This window comes from Lontra canadensis, unplaced genomic scaffold, assembly GCF_010015895.1.
Source record: "Lontra canadensis isolate GAN:19392208 unplaced genomic scaffold, GSC_riverotter_1.0 scaffold10, whole genome shotgun sequence".
In the NCBI taxonomy this organism is placed as follows: Eukaryota; Metazoa; Chordata; class Mammalia; order Carnivora; family Mustelidae; genus Lontra; species Lontra canadensis.
In genome coordinates, this window is record NW_022631004.1 from 4,021,417 (window position 1) to 4,042,431 (window position 21,015).

Consider the following 21,015-nt stretch of genomic DNA (forward strand, 5'->3'; position numbering starts at 1 on the left):
AAAAAATAATAAAGTTAGAATTGTAAAAAAAAAAAATTGAAAGGCTTCTAATTATTAATATAAACTCTACCTGCTGTAGCCTACAGTACAGATGTCAAGAAGACAAGTTCTTAGAAGGCCAGCACTGTTTGCCTGACATTGCGTAGCACAGTTCCAGACATGGGGATACATGTAAATGACTAGCCTTGGGCTTAGCGCCGGGTTGTCTGGTCTGTGTGTTCCTGGACAACACTGAAGCCTGACAGTGGTGAGAGGGAAGTTAAATCATGCGGAAGGTCACAACTGGATCCTATTCAAACGAATAAAGTACTTATGCCAAGTATTCTTTGGGGTATTGTTGGCCATCATCTTTGACCTCAAGCAATTTGTAATCTCATTGGGAAATGAGGCCCATGCATGAAGAGTAATCATCACAGCAGACTCCAAAGGAGAAGGTGGAATTTGGGGAAAAGATAAAATTGGGGAAAGAATTCAGAGATCAGGTGCCTGGTATGGAAGCCCAGAGGGTGTTCAGGGAGCAGTGGGCGCTGACACTGACTTGTCCAGCCTTATCTCCAGCCAGTGCCTTCCCCACGTTCCATGGCGCCGGCCTTTGCTCCCCTGCATCTTCTCACAGGATGTGAGAAGAAACCTCGCTCAAGTTCACTCCTCTTCACCAAGCCTTTCCTCCTTGCACCGGTCCTTCGACCTGGAGTGCTACTTCCACCCGTCAACCTGGGTAACTCCTCCTCTTTGCTCGTGTCCTTCTTTAAATTCTTTCTCCTTTTCCTAGCCTTCCACCCCCTAACCCATGGTATTAAAGGTAGAGGCCGCTGTTAGGCAACAGGCTTGAGCAGCGGAAGGCAGAAAGGGCCCCAGTGAGCACCCGGCTGAATACAGACACACCCCTCAGACGACCCTCTTCAAAATAGCCTCAAGACACCCGGAGGCTTGGGGCGCCTGGGTGGCTCAGTGGCTTGAGCCTCTGCCTTCCGCTCAGGTCATGATCCCAGGGTCCTGGGATCGAGCCCCGAATCAGGCTCTCTGCTCCACGGGGAGCCTGCTTCCTCCTCTCTCTCTGCCTGCCTCTCTGCCTACTTGTGATCTCTGTCTGTCAAATAAATAAATAAAATCTTTAAAACAAAACAAAACACCCGGAGGCCCTAACTGACCAATGGGCTACTTACAACTCGGCCTGGCTCCCCAAAAAAGGAAGAGTTCATACATCCCTGTACCTCCTCAGCTTTCCTCTTTAAAAACGAATCCCACCCACTGCCTCAGTCTCTCCTCTGCTGTCCCGCCCACCACTCCAAAAACTTCTATCTCCCTGGTTCCACCTCAGGTGAATTCTCTCACCTCCTGCTCATCTGATGGAGAGACTGGAGCAACACCACATTTAGTCAAGCAGTGATACATCTATCACCCAGACTGTAAGCTCCTTGAGCGAAATCTTGTTTCTTCCATCTCTAGATTCTCATCACCTGGCATAGTGTGCAAAGGGCACTAGGCTCTAGAAACGCTTTTTGAGCCAAATTATTGCACCGTGAGTGGTGTCTTTTGGCTAGCTCTGGATTAAAACATAAAGTTAAGGAGAAACAGGCCTGAAAGACCTGCTTTCCTTTCTGCCCTTACCTCTGGGCTGAACCCCCAAAATTCATGTTCCAACCTCCAGTACCTCAGAATGTTACTGCATTTGGAGAGAAGGTCCAGTTAAATTAAGTTAAAATAAGGCCATTACGGTGAGGCCCTAATCTCTTACAAGAAGAGAAAAAAACATCAGGGGTTCTGCATACACAGAGGGACAACCCTGTAAGGACAAAGCAGCAAGAAGACAGCCACCTAGAAGACCAGGAGAAAGGCCTCATAGGAAACCAACTCTGGCACCACCTTGATCTTGGACTTCCAGTCTCCAGAATTGTGAGAAAATAAATTTCCTTTGTTTAAGCCACCTAGTCTATGCAATTTTGTTACGACAGCCCTGGCAAATTGAGACAGCATCTTTACTTCATGAATAAGTTCAGACGCAGTGCCATATGCCAGGCACTCTTCTAAGTTCTTGACGGATGTTTAAACATTTAAACACCTTTCCACCTGTGCCAGTGAATCACCAGTGAATTCGCAAGGGGCAGGAGGGAAAAGCGTACACCCCCTTCTCTGGTGGGAGCTGGGGATTCAAAATCAATATGGTAGGGGGAAACACCCAAAGAGGTATGTCAGGTGAGAATCACCGGTGGTGATGATGGAGATTAAAATTAATAGCAATAGGAAAATAACAACTACCAGTAACTGAGCACTGGGTTCAGAAAAGGTAAGCTACTTGCCCAGCTGTTAAGGATAATTAGAATTCAGACCCGATCTTTGTCCTTTTCCACTTGGCATACTGCCTGGAGAAACAGGCTGGGATCACTTGGCTAGGGGAGGAGGTCAGGGGAGGAGGTGGGGGAAAGGATTGAGCAGGAGACCCACTGAGCTTGTTCTCAATGCAGGAGATCAGTGGGGAGCAGGAAGGGTAAAAAAAAAAAAATTAGAAGAAAAGGAAGTAGGGAAAACCTAAGGACCTTCATTGCCTGTGCAAACCAATAGTTCTTTTATTTAACTCCTACAGCATACCAGGCATTAAGCTTGAAACTCACGACTGGCTCTGAGGGAACAGAAGGCTGGCTGAGGACAAAGCAAGAGGCTGACACCCAGCAACCTTCCCCCACCCCCACTCCTGGGTAGGACATGTGACATTCTTTAGGAATCTCCCAACTATCTTAATAGCTTGCTAAAAAGGGCAAAACGACCTTGGCAAAGGCAAGGCCTCTGGTATCTGGTATCTTGTAGGTCCTCTTTAGCATATGAAAGTTCTACTGAAACCTCCCTTTTCCTTCCCCCACCCCATGGTACATAACCTGCCACCCCTCACAACCCCCGGGCAGCAGCTCTTCCTGCCCATGAGTCTTGCCCCCATGCTTTAATAAACCACCATTCTGCACCAAAGAGGTCTCAAGAATTCTTTCTTGGTCATCGGCTCCAGACCTCACCCCACCGGACCTCACCTATGTTCTAGAACTTCATCAGCTCCACGAGACAGGTATTTCTTCTACTCTCATTTTATGGACATGGAAACTGGAGCTCAGAGAAGCTGAGAGACCTGCCTAAAGTTCAAGTTAAGTGGCAGAACCGGAGTAGCAGACCTGGGAGGCTCCCCCTCCTGCAACTGCCCAGGTCCTCGCCCAGTTCCTCCATCCCTCTTCAGCAGGCAGGTCTACAACTTCTGCACTCATGTGGCACATATGGCCAGTGAAGGGAGAAGGGCCTCCGGGCTGTGAGTGGACAAGTTACATGTCCCATCGTGGCCTTTACAAGATGCAGTATTAACACAAGAGCAGCAGCTGACCAAGGAGGTTCCAAGGAGCCTTTGTTTCCCAGGATGTGCCATGGAAAAAGTTCTCTGCTTAGGAAAGCTTTGTGGAAGTGCTGCCTGTTATCCCTTCTCCTGTCTTGGAGACTTACAGGGCACACTGGCAGATTCTAAAGGTTCCGGGGTTAAAACAACAACAACAACTTTCCTTAACTGAAGCTAAGGTCTCCCCAATCTATTTGAACCCCAGGCTTCACACAGTGCCCTTTCAGAGATTCTGCAACACAGGACTTAGGAGGCAGAAAGATAAGCAGGATAAAGATAAAGGTACTTTTGGAAACATTAACCAAAATGCAGGCTTTTTCCTGAAGAATGACAAAGTCCATTGATATTTACCTTTAGTTTGCTTTCTACTGAGAGAATAAACAGTTAAAATCAGAGGCAATAAAGCAGACAAGGGAATTTGAGATTTGCATTCTCCAATCTATTGGCTCTACGCCTGGTTTCCGCCCCAGCCCTATTCCATTCTCCATATTTTCCACCCACCCTCCCCTCTTTGGGGCTGCTCTCCAGCTACATACACCTGGAAGTGACCACCACTTGGACTGCTCCGTGTCCCCCATCCCCAGCCCTATGGTACAGAAGCAGTGACAGGGAGGCATTAGGCCCTCCGCCCACAGTGCAGCCAGAGCTGGGATTCAGAGAAACAATGGAGTGATCTCAAGTAACAATCGCTCTGCCTTTAGCTACTGCTAAAGACATTCCTTTGGCCGGAGTGGGGGGTCAGGGGGTGCTGAGTTGGTCAACATGTCCTTCAAAATTTCGGGAGTGCTGTGATTTTTTTCTATTTTCTCTTTTTGCTTATTTTCCATTTCTAATTTTCTACAATGAATATGCAGCACTAGCGTTACAAAGGAGGAGGTGGGGAAGGAGCAGCGAGGAAAGGGGGAGAGAGGAGAGCACAAGGAGAAGGGGGGGAGGGAAGGGGGAGAAAGAAGGGAACTGAGGGAAGGAGGGATGGGAACCAGAGAGGAGGACTGAGAGGGGGAAATTGGAGAGATGGGGGGGGCGGAAGGTGGAGAGGACTTGGGGGGAAGGAGGAGGACAGAGGGGAGAGAGGCTGACGGGCGAAGATGAAGGGAGGTAACAGGAGAAGGAAGAAGGAGGAGGAGGGAGAGAGGAAAGAGGGAGGAGGAGGAGGGAGGAAAGGGGGGGAATAAATCCTAAAATCTCCGGAAAAGACTGCCTAAACTCACCTAATAAAATACCCCAGTGTCCCGCAGCGCCTACAGGTCCAAGTCCCGACCCGCAAGGTTCCCATTTGCCACAACCCTTTCCCCGGCGCCCCTTAACCAGAGCAGCGCTCAGACAATGGGGCGCGGCGGCGCCTTCTCCTTACCCACTCGGAAGATCAGATCGTCTTCGATGGGATTCTCTTTTCGCTTCCCAGTGCTGTACATGCTGGCGGGTCTCTTCACCGCTTTCTGCTTTACATGGCCGCTCCCCGGGGATTTCACGCGCCTCTTCACGCCCTCGGTGGTGGGAGACACGTCGGCCGACCGGATCACTTTCAGCTTGAACGGGCTGCCTCGGATGTGCTGGTCATAGAGCCGCAGCGACAGGGTGAAGTCGCCTTCCTTCTGGACAGTGTACAAAAACTCGTAAGTGCCGTTCTTGTTGTCGAGGATCTCCCCGTCCGCCACGCTGCCGTCGGGCGTGCTCAGCTCGGCGGTGATGTAGGCGTTGCCCGTCTTGCACAGCTCGCCGTCTTTGTCCTTCGTCGTTATGGTAACGGACATGGGCTGCCCGATGATGGTCTGCCGCAGCCCCTCGCCCGTGGCCACAGTCTCGGAGGCGACGGCGTTGGTGGTTAAAATCGTCCCGAGGTTGTGGATGGACTTCTTGAGCCCCTCGGTCTCCACGATAAAATCCAGCTGATCGTTTTCACGCGGGTGCAGCGGGAAGTCCTGGTCGGCCAGTTCGTTCAGCTTCTCGCTCATCTGCTTCTTCACGAGCAGCACCTCCGTCTCCGTGCCATGGTTGAGGGCCTGCGCCGTGAAGTTGCTGCAGCTCTTTATACTTTCCTGCCCCTCGAGCAGAGTATCCAGCTGCGACTGAAGGACCTGCGGGGGTGGGGGTGGGGGGTTGGGGGGAAGCGAGGTCGGGTGAGCGCTCCCCTCGGTGCACGAGCTCAGCCCATCGAACGCTGAGCGCCGGCGCGCGGGGGCACCGCCCTCCGCGGGCCGCCACCGGGTCCTGCACCTGCCCACGCCGCTGGCTCTCCCGGGGGGAGTGGGGGTGGGGGGGTACTTAATCCCGCCCAGCGAACCCGCTTCTAAAGCCTGATTCTGAATTGCGTTCCCGGTACCACCTCTTTCCTTTCCTCCTCGCCCAGACTCTCCCACACACATATTTCTTGGGTCATGTGTTTTTGATGGGGCGAGCGGAAACGTCACCACTAGGAGCCGGGAAAACAAATTGCTATGCCCGGCATCCGAAATATTCATTATTCATTATCTCTCCGTAAAGTCCCCAAATCCCCTGTTGCCACCTAAAGGAACAGAAACCAGACTAATGAAAACCCTCCACACCCTAATAGCAGAAGCTTTTGATCCCTGGCTTTGTGATTGGACATGTTAAAGGCCGCAGTCAGGGTTCTCTTGGAAGTTGACTAACAGGTTGGTGTGCATGAGAGAGCAATTAAGAGACTATTAGACGTTATAATCAAGGAAGGAAAATAATCCAGCTTAAACCTAAATCCTGAAAATATGACTTTATATTCAGTCTTGTGTCAAATTATAAATTGGACCTTATGGTTACAGAATCATAGAACTTTGCTGAAAAGAGGAAGGAAAAAATAGCTGGATGTGCCATTAAATGAAAACTACTGTTGGAGCACCCGGGTGGCTCAGTTGTTTAAGTATCTGCCTTCAGCTGGGGTCATGATCCTGGGATCCCAGGACCAAGCTGGCATCAGGCTCCCTGCTCAACACAGAGCCTGCTTCTCCTTCTCTCCTTCTCTCTCTGTCCCTCCCCTGCTCTACTCGTTCTCTCGCTCTCTAAAATAAGTAAATTGTTTAAAAAAGAAAACTACTGTTTACTATGCAACAATGACATTAAGGACCCATCTGAGTCCCCTTTGCTATTATTAGAACACAGTAAGCTAGTGCAGAGAGGTGCCCAGGATACCATGTCTCTTACTGTGTATCTATGAGAATGGCTGGAATCTTACTTTATGTTTGAGGCCATAGTTGACTTCCAGTTCCATAAGCAGCACACTTTTGCGCACGTTCAGAGTCTTCTGGAGCTCGTCAAAGGTAGAATGGATGTCATCCACAATGCTGGTCTTTTGGTTGGTTAACTGATGAATGATTTCTGAGATGAACTGAAGGGCAGAATCTATTTCTGGGAGCCTGGAGGACAGTCATTAAAGATCATTATTTAACATCAACCCAGAAACAGAGAAACATCTATCTAAACACTATGTTTTGTCAAAAAACATTTTCTTTGCCTTTCATCATCTTCAAAAAAGTAATAGCGGAAGAACAGAATAAATAAGACGTGACATAATTAACTGCTTTTGAGAGAATAGACTTTGAGGGTCCACGTCTACTTCATCTAATCAATCATCTAATTTTAATAATTGATGGTACAAAGTCTTGAGGCTCTCTAAACACCATGGCTTCTCCTCATTCTGAAGCAAGACTTCTCCAACTTGACACTATAACATTGTAGGCCACATGCTTCTTTGTTGCAGGGGACTATCCTGTGTGTTATAAGATGTTTAACAGCATCCTGTCTTCTGCCAGATGCCAACAGCACCCCCACACGCAATTGTGACACCAAACTGTCTCCAGGTCATTGCCAAATGCCTCCAAGGGATAACTGCCCACAATCGAGAACCATTGTTCTAAATATATAGCTGTATCTTTTCACCTAATCATATGAAAAACTTATCCAGACTCTGACTTCCCTCAGAGAAGGAACATTTGCAAGTTTCCAAGTTCCTTTAATTATTATAGAATAACCATACTTTTCTCACTACCAGCTGTTGGTGATGAGGATTTTCAGTTGGTTATTTACTTCCTTTCTCTGGTCTTTCTCATGTATCGCACAACTACCCTTTCCCCTCATTTCCATGCCAAAGAGTAAGGCTAGAAGCAGGGAAACATAAGGAAAATTGAACAATCACTGCTTGGTACTATTTTGCTGGGCTCAAACAGAGACAAGCTGGTGACAGTCAACACAATGGTCCAGTATACCAGTATATGTCAGAAAGAGCAACTAAGAAAAACTCAGAGAGCCTGGTCTCAGGCACGGATTTCAGGGATCTCCCGCGAGCATTTTCCCTGAAAGTATTTTATTCATTTAGTCATTAAAAGGTACTAAAACAAAAATGCCACCACTCATAACATAAGGAGGTTAGAATTTTACCAAGGGGCAGGGGATGACCCTTATCACTCACTAGTTTATGACTACAGATCCACCATCAAAGGAGAATTTATTTAGGTAGCGTGAACCTATTATCCCACTGAGGCCGGAGATCCAGAGGGCAAGCCTCATGCTCAGCCAGTCGGGAGTCCGGGGGAGGCGTGTGCACCTTTTGTTGACGGCGTCCAGCTGGACCTGGAGCGAGGCCTTGTGCTGCTCCACCACGTCCTTGAGGGGGACTGTGGGGTGTTCCGCATGCTCCCCCTCAGTGCACTCCCGACACATGGCGGTCTCGCAAGACTGGCAGTAAAAGTCCATCACCTGTGGGTAGCGCAAAAAAAGGGTCTGGTTCAATACCACTAATCGGGTGCTTACTATACGCTAGGCCTTTAGTCGGCCTTCTCATGGAATGCTCATGGCTTTCCCAGGATGTAGGCAGTATGTCCGATGTCACAGAAGTAAAGGAAGGGTAAATTGATTGTGCAGGTCTCAAACAGAGGTGGACCAGACTCCAAAGCTGCTGCTGTCCTCACAAAACCAGCTCTTCCGTGGCTATTACCTAAGAGCTGAACAGCGTGGGACTGTGATGCTCAAACTCTGTGATCTTAGGACACTTTCCCACTCTCTATAAATGCCTGAGGACTCCAAAGTGCTTTTATGTATGTGAATTGTATCTATAGATATTTATCTGAAAAACTGAAACAAAACTTTTAAATATTTATTAATTTATTAAAAGCAGTAATAAGCCCACTAAATGTTAACATGAACAATACAATTCATGAACGATAACTCTATTTGGCAAAACAAAAAAATGTTGTGAGAAGAGTGGTATTGTTTCCCACTTGCAACATTTCCTTCAGTGTCTGGCTTAATAGAAGACAACTGGATTCTCATATCTGCTTCTGCAATTCTGCTGTTGTGACAGCACAGATCATATTGTCTCTGGAAAATTGCACTGTACACTCCTGAGAGAATGAGAGTGAAAAAGGCGTATAATGCCTTAGTATTATTATAAATACAGTTTTGATCTGTGGACTTGCCCTCCCCACAAAGGATCTTGGGTCCCAAAGGGTTCCTGAACCATACTTTGAGAACTGATACTCTTTCTCTAAGAGATAAGCTGTATGGAGCAATTTGTACTCTGGCTCTACCACTTAGGTAACTTCACTGTGTCTCAAGTTTTCCTCTGTCAAATAAAGACAATAATAGTAACCTACTTCCTAGGGCTCCTTTGAGAATTCAGTAGGTTAATATGCACGAAGAAGTAGATGATGCTTGGTACTGGCATGATGAAGCAGCAGCAAATGATATGATGATGATGATGATGAAGATGATGGTATCATCTGCTTCCATGAAAATAAAGCCACTTATCCTGATTATGACAAACTCTCAGTAACAATATAACATAAAGCCTTTCAAAAGTCAGTTTCCGGGTGAAGGCATTCCCCTATTCTCTCAGCTGAAAATAACTTCTTCCAATTTTGAATTCCCGAAGTGCTTCTTGGAGGGGACTTTTTCTTAAAGTATAAGACACATATAGAAAAGGGCAAAAGTCTTCCTAAAGATTGGTGGATTTTCACAAAGTGAAAGTTCCCACCAAAGCAACTTTATTTATACCCCATTTTATGAACTATTTATAAGATATTAAGTTCCTGAACACAGGAAGTCTCTTACCCAGAGCCTAAGTAATTGCTTGCACAAAGTAAGTATTCAAAAATTGCTCTTTGAATGAACTGTATGCTGTCTATAAGAGTCTCGTTTTAGAGTCAAAGACACAAATAGATTGAAATTAAAAGGGTGAAAAAATATTCCATGCAAAGAGTAATCAGAGGAGAGCAGGAGTGGGGTGCCTGGGTGGTTCAGTTAAGCGCGGGATGCTTGATTTCAGCTCAAGTCATGAACTCAGGGTTGTGAGATGGAGTCCTGGGTCTGCGAGCTCCACCCTAGGTGTGGAGGCTGCTGAGGATTCTCAATCTCTTTCTCTCCTTCTGCCTCTCCCTGCTTCCCCCTCCCCCAAAAAGAAACAGAAAGAGAGAGGGAACTGGAGTGGCTATTCTAATATCAGACAAAATAAACTTTAAGACAAAAGCTGTTACAACAGATAAAGAAGGACATTATATTATGATTAGATGATAAATTTATCAAGAAGATATGACAATTACAAGCAAATGTGTACCCAACAACAGAGCCCCAAAATATATGAAGTAAAATCGGACAGAACTGAAGGGAGAAATGAATAGGCCAAAAATAGCTGGAGATTTCAATACCCCACTTTCATTAATGATCTAACACATAGACAGAAGATCAATAAAGCAACTAAAGCAACTAGACCTAACAGCCATCTATAGAACACTCTATTCAATAATAGAATACACATTTTTGTCAAGTACACATGAAAAGTTCTCCAGATTAGACCATATATTAGGTCACAAAAGTCTTGATAAATTTAAAAAGATTAAAATCACACAGGTATCTTCTCTGGCCACAATGGAATTAAATTAGAAATCTGTAACAGAAGGAAACCTGGAAGATTAAATAAATTACTCTTGAACAATGAGTCAGAGAAGAAATCACAAGGGAAATTAGAATATACTTTGAGATGAGTAAAAATGAAAACCCAATATACTGAAACTTATGAGACAGCACTCAGAGCAAAATGTTAGTTATAAATGCCTACTTTAAAAAAAAGAAAGATCTCAAATCAATAAATCTAAATTTCAACCTTAAAGAACTAGAAAAGAAGAACATATTAAAACGAAAGCAAGAAGGGGGGCCTGGGTGGCTCAGTGGGTTAAAGCCTCTGCCTTAGGCTCAGGTCATGATCCCAGGGTCCTGGGATCGAGCCCCACATTGGGCTCTCTGCTCTGCAGAGAGCCTGCTTCCTCATCTCTCTCTGCCTGCCTCTCTGCCTATTTGTGATCTCTGTCTGTCAAATAAATAAATAAAATCTTAAAAAAAAAATCTTAAAAAAAACCCAAAAAACCAAATCAAGAAGAAGAAAGAAAATAATAAAGATGAAAGTGGAGATAAACAAAACAGAAAATGGAAATACAATAGAGAGAATCAATGAAACCAAAAGTTGGTTCTTTGTGAGGATCAACAACATTGACAAACAGGATACTAGGGACAGTTGTATGCCAACGAATTGAATAATATCGATAATATGGATAAATTCTTAGAAACACACAAACTACCAAAACTGACCCAAAGAAGAAATAGAAAACCTGAACAGACCTATAATCAGATATTGAATCAGTATTCAGAAAACTTCCAACAAAGAAAAGTCCAGGACCAGATGGCTTCACTGATGAATTCTACCAAACATTTAAAGAAGAATTAATACCAATCCTTCCAAACTCTTCAAAAAATAGAAGATGAGAGAACATACCCTAACTTATTCTATTAGGCCAACAACCCCAACACCAAAGCGAAAGACATCACAAGAAAAGTTCATATCCCTTATGAATATAGAGGCAAAAATCCTTAACAAAATACCAGTAAACTGAATCAAGCTGTATATTAAAAGGATTATACAGTATGAACAAGTGGAGTTTAAGCCAGGACTGCAAAAGTGGTTCACATAAAAAAATTAGTATATGTAATACACCACACTAATAGAATAAAGTTGGGGGAACCCACATGGTCATCTCAATTGATGCAGAAAAAAAAAAATTGACAGTATCTAATACCATTTCATGATAAAAACACTTATCAAACTAGAAATAGAAGAATACTTCCTCAACTTGATAAGAGGTTTCTACAAAAATCCTACAACTAACATCATACCTTATGGTGATCCCCTAAGATAAAAGAACAAGACAAGGATGACCACTCTTGCCATTTCTACTCAGCAATGTACTGAAAGTTTGAGCCAGGGCATTTAGGCAAGTAAAAGCAATAAAATGCATACACTTTGGAAAGAAAGAAGTAAGAATTTCTCTATTCCGAGATGATATGATCTTATATATAGAAAGCCCTAAAGAATACACCATCCACCGAGGCCTCCCTCCCCAACAAAACTATTAGGACTAACACATGAATTCAGCAAAGCTGTAGGATATAAGATCAACAAACAAAAATCAGTTGTATTTCTAAATACTTTGCAATGAACAATCCAAAAATGAAATCAAGAAAATAATTCCATTTAGGGGTGCCTGGGTGGCTCAGTGGGTTAAAGCCTCTGCCTTTGGCTCGGATCATGATCCCAGGGTCCTGGGATCAAGCCCCGCATCAGGCTCTCTGCTCAGTGGGGAGCCTGCTTCCCTCTCTCTCTGCCTGCCTCTCTGCCTACTTGTGATCTCTCTCTCTCTCTGTCAAATAAATAAATTAAAAAAATAAAATAAAGAAAATAATTCCATTTATACTAGCATCAAAGGAATAGAAAATATTTAAGAATAAATTTAACCAAGAAGGTTTAAGACTTGTACACTGAAAACTACAAAACATTGTTGAAAGAATGAAAGAATACCTAAATAATGGAAATTAATGTAAAAATAATTCATGCTCATGAACTCGAAGACTTAAAATTGTTAAGAGGGCAACATGCCCAAAATTGATCTATTGATTTAGTGAAATATCTATCAAAATTCAAGCATCCCTCTTCACAGAAGTGAACAAGCTATTCCTAAAATTCAGATGGAATTAAATGGGACCCTGAACAGCCAAAACAATCTTGGGGAAAAAAAATTGGAATATTCAGACTTCCCAATTTCAAAACTTAGTGCCAACCTAGAATAATCAAAATACTAGGTTACTGACATAAGGCTAGACATATTGAACAATGGAGTAGAACTGTGAGTCCAGAAATAAAACCATATGTTTGTGGTCAACTGATTCTTTTTTTTTTTTTTAAAGATTTTATTTATTTATTTGACAGACAGAGATCACAAATAGGCAGAGAGGCAGGCAGAGAGAGATGAGGAAGCAGACCCCCTGCCGAGCAGAGAGCCTGATGTGGGGCTTGATCCCAGAACCCTAGGATCATGACCCGAGCTGAAGGCAGAGGCTTTAACCCACTGAGCCACCCAGGCGCCCCTGGTCAACTGATTCTTGACAAGGGTGCCAAGACCACACGATGGAGGAAAAAAATAGCCTTTTCCGCAAATGATGCCAAGACCACTGGATATCCACATGTAAAAGAATGAAGTGGTACTTTTACTTTGCTCTATCTACAAAAATTACCTCAAAATAGATTAATGGCCTAAACATATAAGCTAAAACTATAAAACTCCTAGAAAAAAAATAGGAGTAAATCTTTATGACTTATGATTTCACAGTGGTTTCCTAGATAGGACACCAACAGCATAAGTAACAACAACAAAAAGCTGATAAATTGTACCTCATCAAAAAATTCTGTGCATCACATTGGGGAGGGATGTGCTATGGTGAGTGCTGTGAAATGTGTAAGCCTGATGATCTGATGATTCACAGACCTGTACCCCAGGGGCTAATAATACATTATATGTTAATAAAAAAAAAATCTGGTGCATCAAGGGCACAATCAAGATATGATCAAAAAAGTAAAAAGAGGGGCACCTGGCTGGCTCAGTCAAGAGAGGATGTGACTCTCCATCTCGAACTTGTGAGTTTGAGTGCCACATTGGGTACAGAGATTGCTTAAAAATAAAAGCTTTAAAAAAAAGAGAGAGTGAAAAGAATAGGAAAAAATATTTGCTTGCCATATATCTGATAGGATGAAGTACCCAGAACACATCAAGAATCCCTACAACTCAAGAACCCAATTCAAAAATTGGCAAAGGACTTGGAGAGACATTTCTCCAAAGAAAATATACAAATGGCCAATTTTCACAATATGCTCAACATTATTAATCACTATGAAAATCCAAATCAAAACCACGAAGAGATACTCCACACCGACTAGGATGGCTGGACTCAAAAAGTCAGATAATAACAAGTGTTGGTGAAAATGTGGAAAAATCAGAACTCTCCTACTTTGCTGGCAGGAATGTAAAATGGAGAAGTCACCGTGAAAACAATTTGGTGCCTCCTCAAAAGCTAAGAACAGAATGATTATGTGACCCAGGAATTCCACTTCTAGGTATATACCCAAGAAAACTGAAAACATACATCCACACGAAAACTTGTACCAAAATGTCCATAGTGTTAGTCACAATAGCCCCAAAGTGGGAACAACCCTAATCTCCAACAACTGATGAATGGACAAATGAATTGTGGTATATCCAGATGATGAAATATTATTTATCCATAAAAAAGGCACAAAGTTCTATATACTACAATGTAGATGAACTTTGGAAACATTATGCTAAGTGACAGAATCCAGATTCAAAACGGCCCCTAATTTATGACTGATTTATATCAAATGTCTATAACGGACACATCTATAGAGATAGAACGCACACTGGTGGTTGCCAGGCGTTATGGGAAAGAGAGAATGGGGAGTGACATGATGAAAAAGTTTTGGAATTAGTGGTGATATTTGCACAACCTGTTGAATATACAAAAACCACTGAACTGTATATTTTAATTTTTTTAATTATTATTTTTTATAGAGGGAGAGTAAGCAGGCGGGAGGGGGCAGGGAGAAGAGGCAGAGGGAGAGAGAGAATCTTAAGCAGGCTCCATGTCCACTGAAGATCCTGACGTGGGTGGGGCTCGATCTCAGAACCCTGAGATCATGACCTGAGCCAAAATCAAGAGCCTGCCTGAGTTGTATAACTTGAAATGGCTGTTTAATTTTATGCTATGTGAATTTCCCCTTAATTAAAAAAGAAACGCATCTTCGAAGAGATAGCAGGGTACCTGGGTAATTGTCCCCGGTTTGGTCTCCTAAGTGTTTCTTGGAAACAAAGGCCCTAGAATCATTCCGAAATGTGCACGACCAGTCATTCTCAAATGCTTGTGCTCAGGTTCTGACCTCTGACTGAGAGGTCACTGTTCGAAGTGTGAGACTCAGCGGAGCTCATCCATTGTGAGTGACATGATGCTGGTGTTCCCAGGGTGGATGGGCCAGAGGCTAGGACTAGCTTATTTTTGTTGACAGGTAGTTACCATTTGTGAAAATGACAAGGCAAGAAGTATGCATTACTAACATAGTGGGAAGGGTGGTCAGGGCCTTGTGGCCACGCTGGGGCTTGTGGAAGTGGGGACTTGTTAGTGGTAGGGCATTCTTTTTTTTTTTTTTTTTTTTTTTTTTTTATTTGACAGAGAGATAGAGATCACAAGCAGGCAGAGAGGCAGGCAGAGAGAGAGGAGGAAGCAGGCTCCCTGCTGAGCAGAGAGCCCAACATGGGGCTCAATCCCAAGACTCCAAGATCATGACCCGAGCCAAAGGCAGAGGCTTAACCCACTGAGCCACTCAGGCACCCCAGTGGTAGGGCATTCTTAATAAGGCTCTCTCCTTTGCACCTCTTAACATCCTTGTTAGTAAGGTGCCTAAGCAAGCCATAACAGGGTTTAATGATCATTTGTGTTCCAGGGACCACAAGCATGAGCGCAAATGTCTGCTTTACGTGCAAAGAACCTCTTAAACCCCTGACCACTATTCCCATTCTTCTTTGTATTGGACAATACAGCCATGACAGTTTAATTAGAAGAAAGATAGTATCACAGCACTTAAAGCAAATGACAGGCTTTCATCCACGTGTGCTAATCAGCACCAGGCAGTTATGAGGATAACATCCTGCTTTATTGTTAATTACCTGATTTTATTAACCTTCAGGTGTTTGAATTGTTTTTAAAGATTTACCCATGGCAATAACTGCAGCAATTTATCTGCAATACTGCATGTATTTGACTTGAATATGCAATGAGGACCCCTGTTTCAAAGCAGTAGCAGTGAAATCCTACCATCTTTGATGAAACAATAGAATGATTCAAGACACATGCTGTTAATTTCCAAGGCCTCTTGCTGGTTTATAAATTATATGATTCCAGCACAGAGAAAGCACCCAAACAATGCTTTACTTATTTTTTAAACTTTTTAAAAAGGATTTTATTTATTTGAGAGAGAGAGAATGAGAGAGCGCATGAGAGGGGAGAGGATCAGAGGGAGAATCAGACTCCCTGTGGAGCTGGGAGTCTGATGGGACTTGATCTTGGGACCCTGGGATCTTGACCCGAGCCGAAAGCTAAAGGCAGACGCTTAACCAGCTAAGCCACCCAGGCGCTGCCCAAAACATGCTTTAAATAGCATCGTCTACCTTAAGGAGGTTCAAATTCTAGATAGATTTAATTTTTAGTGGATTTGATGTGATGCGTTTTTCGTAGAGGGACAAGACAAAGTTTTAACCTAAAGGATTCTTTAACTTTGCTGGAATCACCATCTCTAAAAGTGATTCTGCTTAGCAGCTTGCAGGATCCAAGGGTCTCATTTGCTGAGCTGTGCTCAGGAAATACATCTTTAGAAATTCTGTTTGTACCTCAGGCAGCACAGAATATCCTTCTCCCTTATATACTGCATATACAGGGTGCTCTTACTAATTAAAAACAAAGGTCTATATAAACACAGAAGCATACTCACATATTGGAAAAATGTCACTTGTTACCATAACATCAATTTCAGTGGCTACCCAATAATCAGTTATAGGGACTTAACCATAGCATAACCATTTCCCTAATACTGCACGTTCAGATTATTTCCAATTTTGCTATCACATAAAATTTTCAATTGACATTTTTCTATCTTCATTCTCTTCTCCAGCAGTTTCCTCAAAAATATTTCTATTCGTGGAATTACTGAATGAAAGGATAGGAAGTTGCATAAAACGCTCATTGCAGTTTGACAAATTGACACAAACTTTCTGTAGAGCAATTCACGCTCCCGCCCACGGCATAGGAAAATGTCTCCCCTATCCTCATCAGCACTACCTATTATCTTTAAAAACCTGTACCTAATTTGAAAAGATGTGATTGTGAAGTTTGACATTTTTTCTCATGTGATAATTAGCCATTTTATATCCTCTGTGAATTTTCTGAGTTCTTTGCCCATTTTCTCTCGTGATATTCATAATTCTATTTAATTATTAATGCTTACATAATACAAATTTGCTGGGGCATTTTAATTAAGAATTTCATAGTTACTGTTGCGGTGCCTGGGAGGCTCAGGTCATGATCTCAGGGTGCTGGGTCAAGCCCCAAGTCCGGCTTCCCACTTAGCAGGGAGTCTGCTTGTCCCTCTCCCTCTGCCCTTCCTTCTTCTCATGTACTAGCTCTCTCTCTCTCTCTCAAATAAATAAATAACTCTTTTTAAAAAATCCTTTTAGCTGTACTGATATCTCTTTATAAGTCCTAATTTGATATAGGCACATTTCCCTTTTGTTGGTTTATCAGTGTCAAATTATTTCATTAATTAAAAAAAAAATCAGCTCATAGATTTATTAACTCAATTGTTTTATTATCTTCAAACTAAGTTTATCTTTATTATTTTCTTGCTCTTGGGTTCCATATACTTACTTTGTTTTCCCTAACTCTTTGAATTGAACTTTTTAAATAAAGGAAAATAAACCTTTAAAATTTCCTGAGTACAGATTGGACTTTTACCCTATACATTTAATAGATAAGGTTTTCACTTTCACTATGTTGTAAATCATCTAATTTTGCAGGTTTTTTTGATTAAATAATTATGAGCTTTTAATAAAGGTCTTTTTCTATAATGTATGTTACTAATGCAACTTCAGTGCATTGTGGTATATGAACTTGGTCTACACAAGGGAAAAAATACTGACGGATTTTGGTGACCTAGTTTATGACCAATTTTAATGGCTCAAATTCTCATAGTCTTAACAGCTTAGTTGAACAGATTTTAGCATATGACGTTTTATTTGTGGGAGGCAGATTCTCAAGTGAAAGAGTACTCTCTTCCCTGAAATTCATCCTCTCTTCTCCAGGTCCATTGATGTCATTCTCTCACCCCTTAGCATCTCTTATCTGGATCACTCAATAAACTCAAAATTGATGTTGCAGCCTTGCATCTCTGCTACTCCCTAAGTCCAGGAAAATATCCATCTCCTACTTAAAAGGTTTTCATGTTTCCCTATTGCATATGAAATTTAGGTCAAACATTTTCTCCATGATATTCATAGCTTTCACAACCTCTCCCCAGTTGTCTTTCTAGGCTCCTCCCAGTATCCTTCAACTCACCTATGCTCCCACCGCCAGTGCCCATCTCCATGCTCTCACTGCAAGGAGCTACAGGCTGTTGCCTGAATTCATGACCCTCTTACTTTCACTTATTTTTATTATTTTTTTTTATTTATTTGACACAGAGAGAGAGAGCGAGCGCAAGTAGGCAGAGAGGCAGGCAGAGGGGGAGGAGGGAGCAAGCTCCCTGCTGAGCAGAGCCAGATGCGGGGCTCGATCCCAAGACCCTGAGATCATGACCTGAGCCGAAGGCAGAGATTTAACCCACTGAGCCACCCAGGCGCCCCTACTTTCATTTATTGATGTAATCTTTACAGTTGTCAATATTGCTCATTCTATACAATTGCTCTCTACATCCCAAATTTAAACCAGTGTCTAGAGTAGATCTCCTAATATTCCTAAAACTTCACTCCTCTATCAAAGCAGATTTCCAGAGAGCTCCATGCCTGGACTAACTTCAAGACAACTCTTGTACCTGGTAGAAATGCCCTCACAGTCTACTATCTAGAATGTGAGCTCTAGGAGGAGACGGCTTCAGCAGGAGCCATTGTGAGAGACAGTCATAAGAAGAAAACTTAAACAGGGGCACCTGGTGGCTCAGTCGTTAAGCGTCTGCCTTTAACTCAGGTCATGATCCCGGACTCCTGGGATTGAGCCCTGCATTGGGCTCCCTGCTCCAAGGGAAGCCGGCTTCTCCCTCTCCCACTCCCCCTGCTTGTGTTCCTTCTCTCTCTCTCTGTCAAATAAATAAATAAATAAAATCTTTAAAAAAAAAAACTAATTGAAGGCACCTTTTAAAGTTCCTTTTACAAAACTTACATGATAATTCTCCCTTGGAGAACATTGCATAGAAAACCACGGTTATTGACAGCCTGATGGGCTTTCAATTAAATAATGAAAGATATGGAATCCACAATGTCTCTCTTATTTTGGCTACCTAAAAGCTCAGGATTTTATTGCTTCCTGGTCTAGCTTTTACGATGTGTCAATCAGCTTTGGGACTTAAAACTGTTCAAACTTCAGTTTCTTGGTCTATAAAATGGAGGTAACTGAAAAGAAATAAACAGATAGACAAGACAATCAGATAAATAAATAAATAAAATGAAGGTATCTAATACCTACTTTGCAGAGTGGTGTGCACAAAGTCAAGCATGGTATATTGTGCATTCATTCAACAAATATGTACCGACTGACTTCTAAGAGACTGAATTCACAAATGGACAAAGGCCAGATCATATATAAAAATAGAACCCTAACCCACGTCCTGTCCAGGAAAGCAACCCCTTTACCTTCAATAAACAAGCCGGGAAGCCGGCCTGCTACTTCCTACAGAATACTATCTCTACTAACAATCCAAAAAGCTAAACAGTAACATCTATGGCAGTTGGCCCCAAATGGCTAGGAATGGATTATGGAGAGCTTCTGTAAATTTATCCCCAGTTCCACTTAATATCAACCAGAGAAAACCAAATACATACCCCTAACCAGTCACATGCAATGCCCCACTTCTAATTAGCCTGCCTCCAGCTTCCCCATGCAAACAGAGTCCAGTCAGAGCAACCCTAAGCCTTCCCTTTTGTCTACTGTAGAGCTTTCCCATTCCTCTGCCTGCCTTTGAGTCTCTGCCAAAACATAAGCAGTGGTGGCTGACTCTTTGCTCTAGCAAGTTCAGAATACATGGCCTCTGTTTATTTCTATATTTCCATGTATAAGACACTGCATTTAGTGCTAGGAATATAATGGTGAACATGGTCCCTGCCCTTCTGGAGTTCACTTTCTTTTCTTCCTTTTTTCAAGATTTTAATTATTTATTTGAGAGAGAGAGAGAGAGAGAGAGACAGTGTAGGTGGAGAAGAGAGGGAGAAGCAGGCTCCCCACTGAGCAGGGAGCCCGATGCGGGACTTGATCCCAGGACCCTGATATCATGACCTGAGCCGAAAGCAGGCACCTAACCGACTGAGCCACCCAGGCACCCCTGGAGTTCACTTTCTAAAAGTAACACCAGTGGATTAACTGGCCAGCAAATACACAGATATAGGCAAGCAGAGCCCAGTGAATGGCATGAAGGAAAAAAAGAAAGTGATGTAAGGCCCAGGAACTGGGTGTTAGAGGTGGTCTGCCTCAGACAGGCAGTTAGAGAAGACTGCTCTGTGTGGAAGAAATTGGAGCTGAAATATGAAGGATGAGAGTGAGCTAGCCACATAGAGAGGGAACATGGAGCACTGTAGGCAGAAGGCTTAGAGAACAGTCAAGCCCCAACGTGGGAAACTACATGGCAAGTTCTAGGCCAGTGAGGCTGGGGTGTAGTGGGCAGACAGAGTGGTATGAAACGAAGTAAATAAGTAATAGTTATGGCTAATAATTATTGCTCTGCTCTAACAATAATAATTGATAGCTTGCTTGATGGTGATTTTATTATCTCTAGGCCTTCCATTATAAGCGGTTTCTAATACTTTTGAAGCGGCCATTATAAAGAAAAAAAGGAATAAAGTCATTGATAAGAAATAATTTCAATTGCTAACATTTATCAAGAGCTTACTATGATGCTTTCTGTGCCTTAAACATCTAATTCTCGAAGTAATCCCATGCAGTAAATACTATTACTACTTCTTTTTTGCAGATGAGGACGTGAGACACAGAATTTAATAAACCCGGCAGAGCTGACACCGGGAAGTTGAAGAGCAGGATTTGAACCAGGCACTCAGAATCCAAAGCCAGTGCTTAGGCAATGCAGTCTCTTGAAGGGGCTGAGCTATTGTGAATCAGTGATTTGATGGTACACATGGGTCCTCCTAGGTTTCTAATAGTTATGCTTGCTACTAGCAGGAAATATGTTTGAAATTCATCATCTATAACCTATTATCAAGGATTCACACGTCTTCAGATTCTATATATTATGAAGGATTAGGGCTTCATGGAGCATGGGAAACATTTCCCTCATAAGAAAAACAAAGAACTCTAATTAATTAACACTTTAATCATCATTCTCAATTTGGAGAATTTATCTATTATTGAGTCTTTATCCATAATTTACTTTACAGATGTTTATGTGGGTCTAAGAACACCCACTTTGCAAATATGGGTCTGTCTCCTGGGTGCTATTAGATCCAACGAAGACTGATTTTATTATTTACATGCAT

The 21,015-nt window shown here is 42.8% G+C and overlaps 1 protein-coding gene across 8 annotated transcripts in view; it reads right to left on the reverse strand.

Moving 5' to 3' along the window:
- The window catches only part of TRIM2 (tripartite motif containing 2), a 159,868-nt gene that overhangs the window by 24,857 nt on the left and 113,996 nt on the right, over nt 1-21,015 (reverse strand). For all 8 annotated transcript variants that reach the window (XM_032855496.1, XM_032855492.1, XM_032855491.1 and 5 more), the window contains exons 4-6: nt 7,926-8,077; nt 6,558-6,738; nt 4,725-5,448 (exon numbers count right to left, since the gene is read on the reverse strand). In XM_032855496.1, the coding sequence (XP_032711387.1) occupies nt 4,725-5,448; nt 6,558-6,738; nt 7,926-8,077 (1,057 nt within the window). The remainder of the gene's footprint in view (nt 1-4,724; nt 5,449-6,557; nt 6,739-7,925; nt 8,078-21,015) is intronic.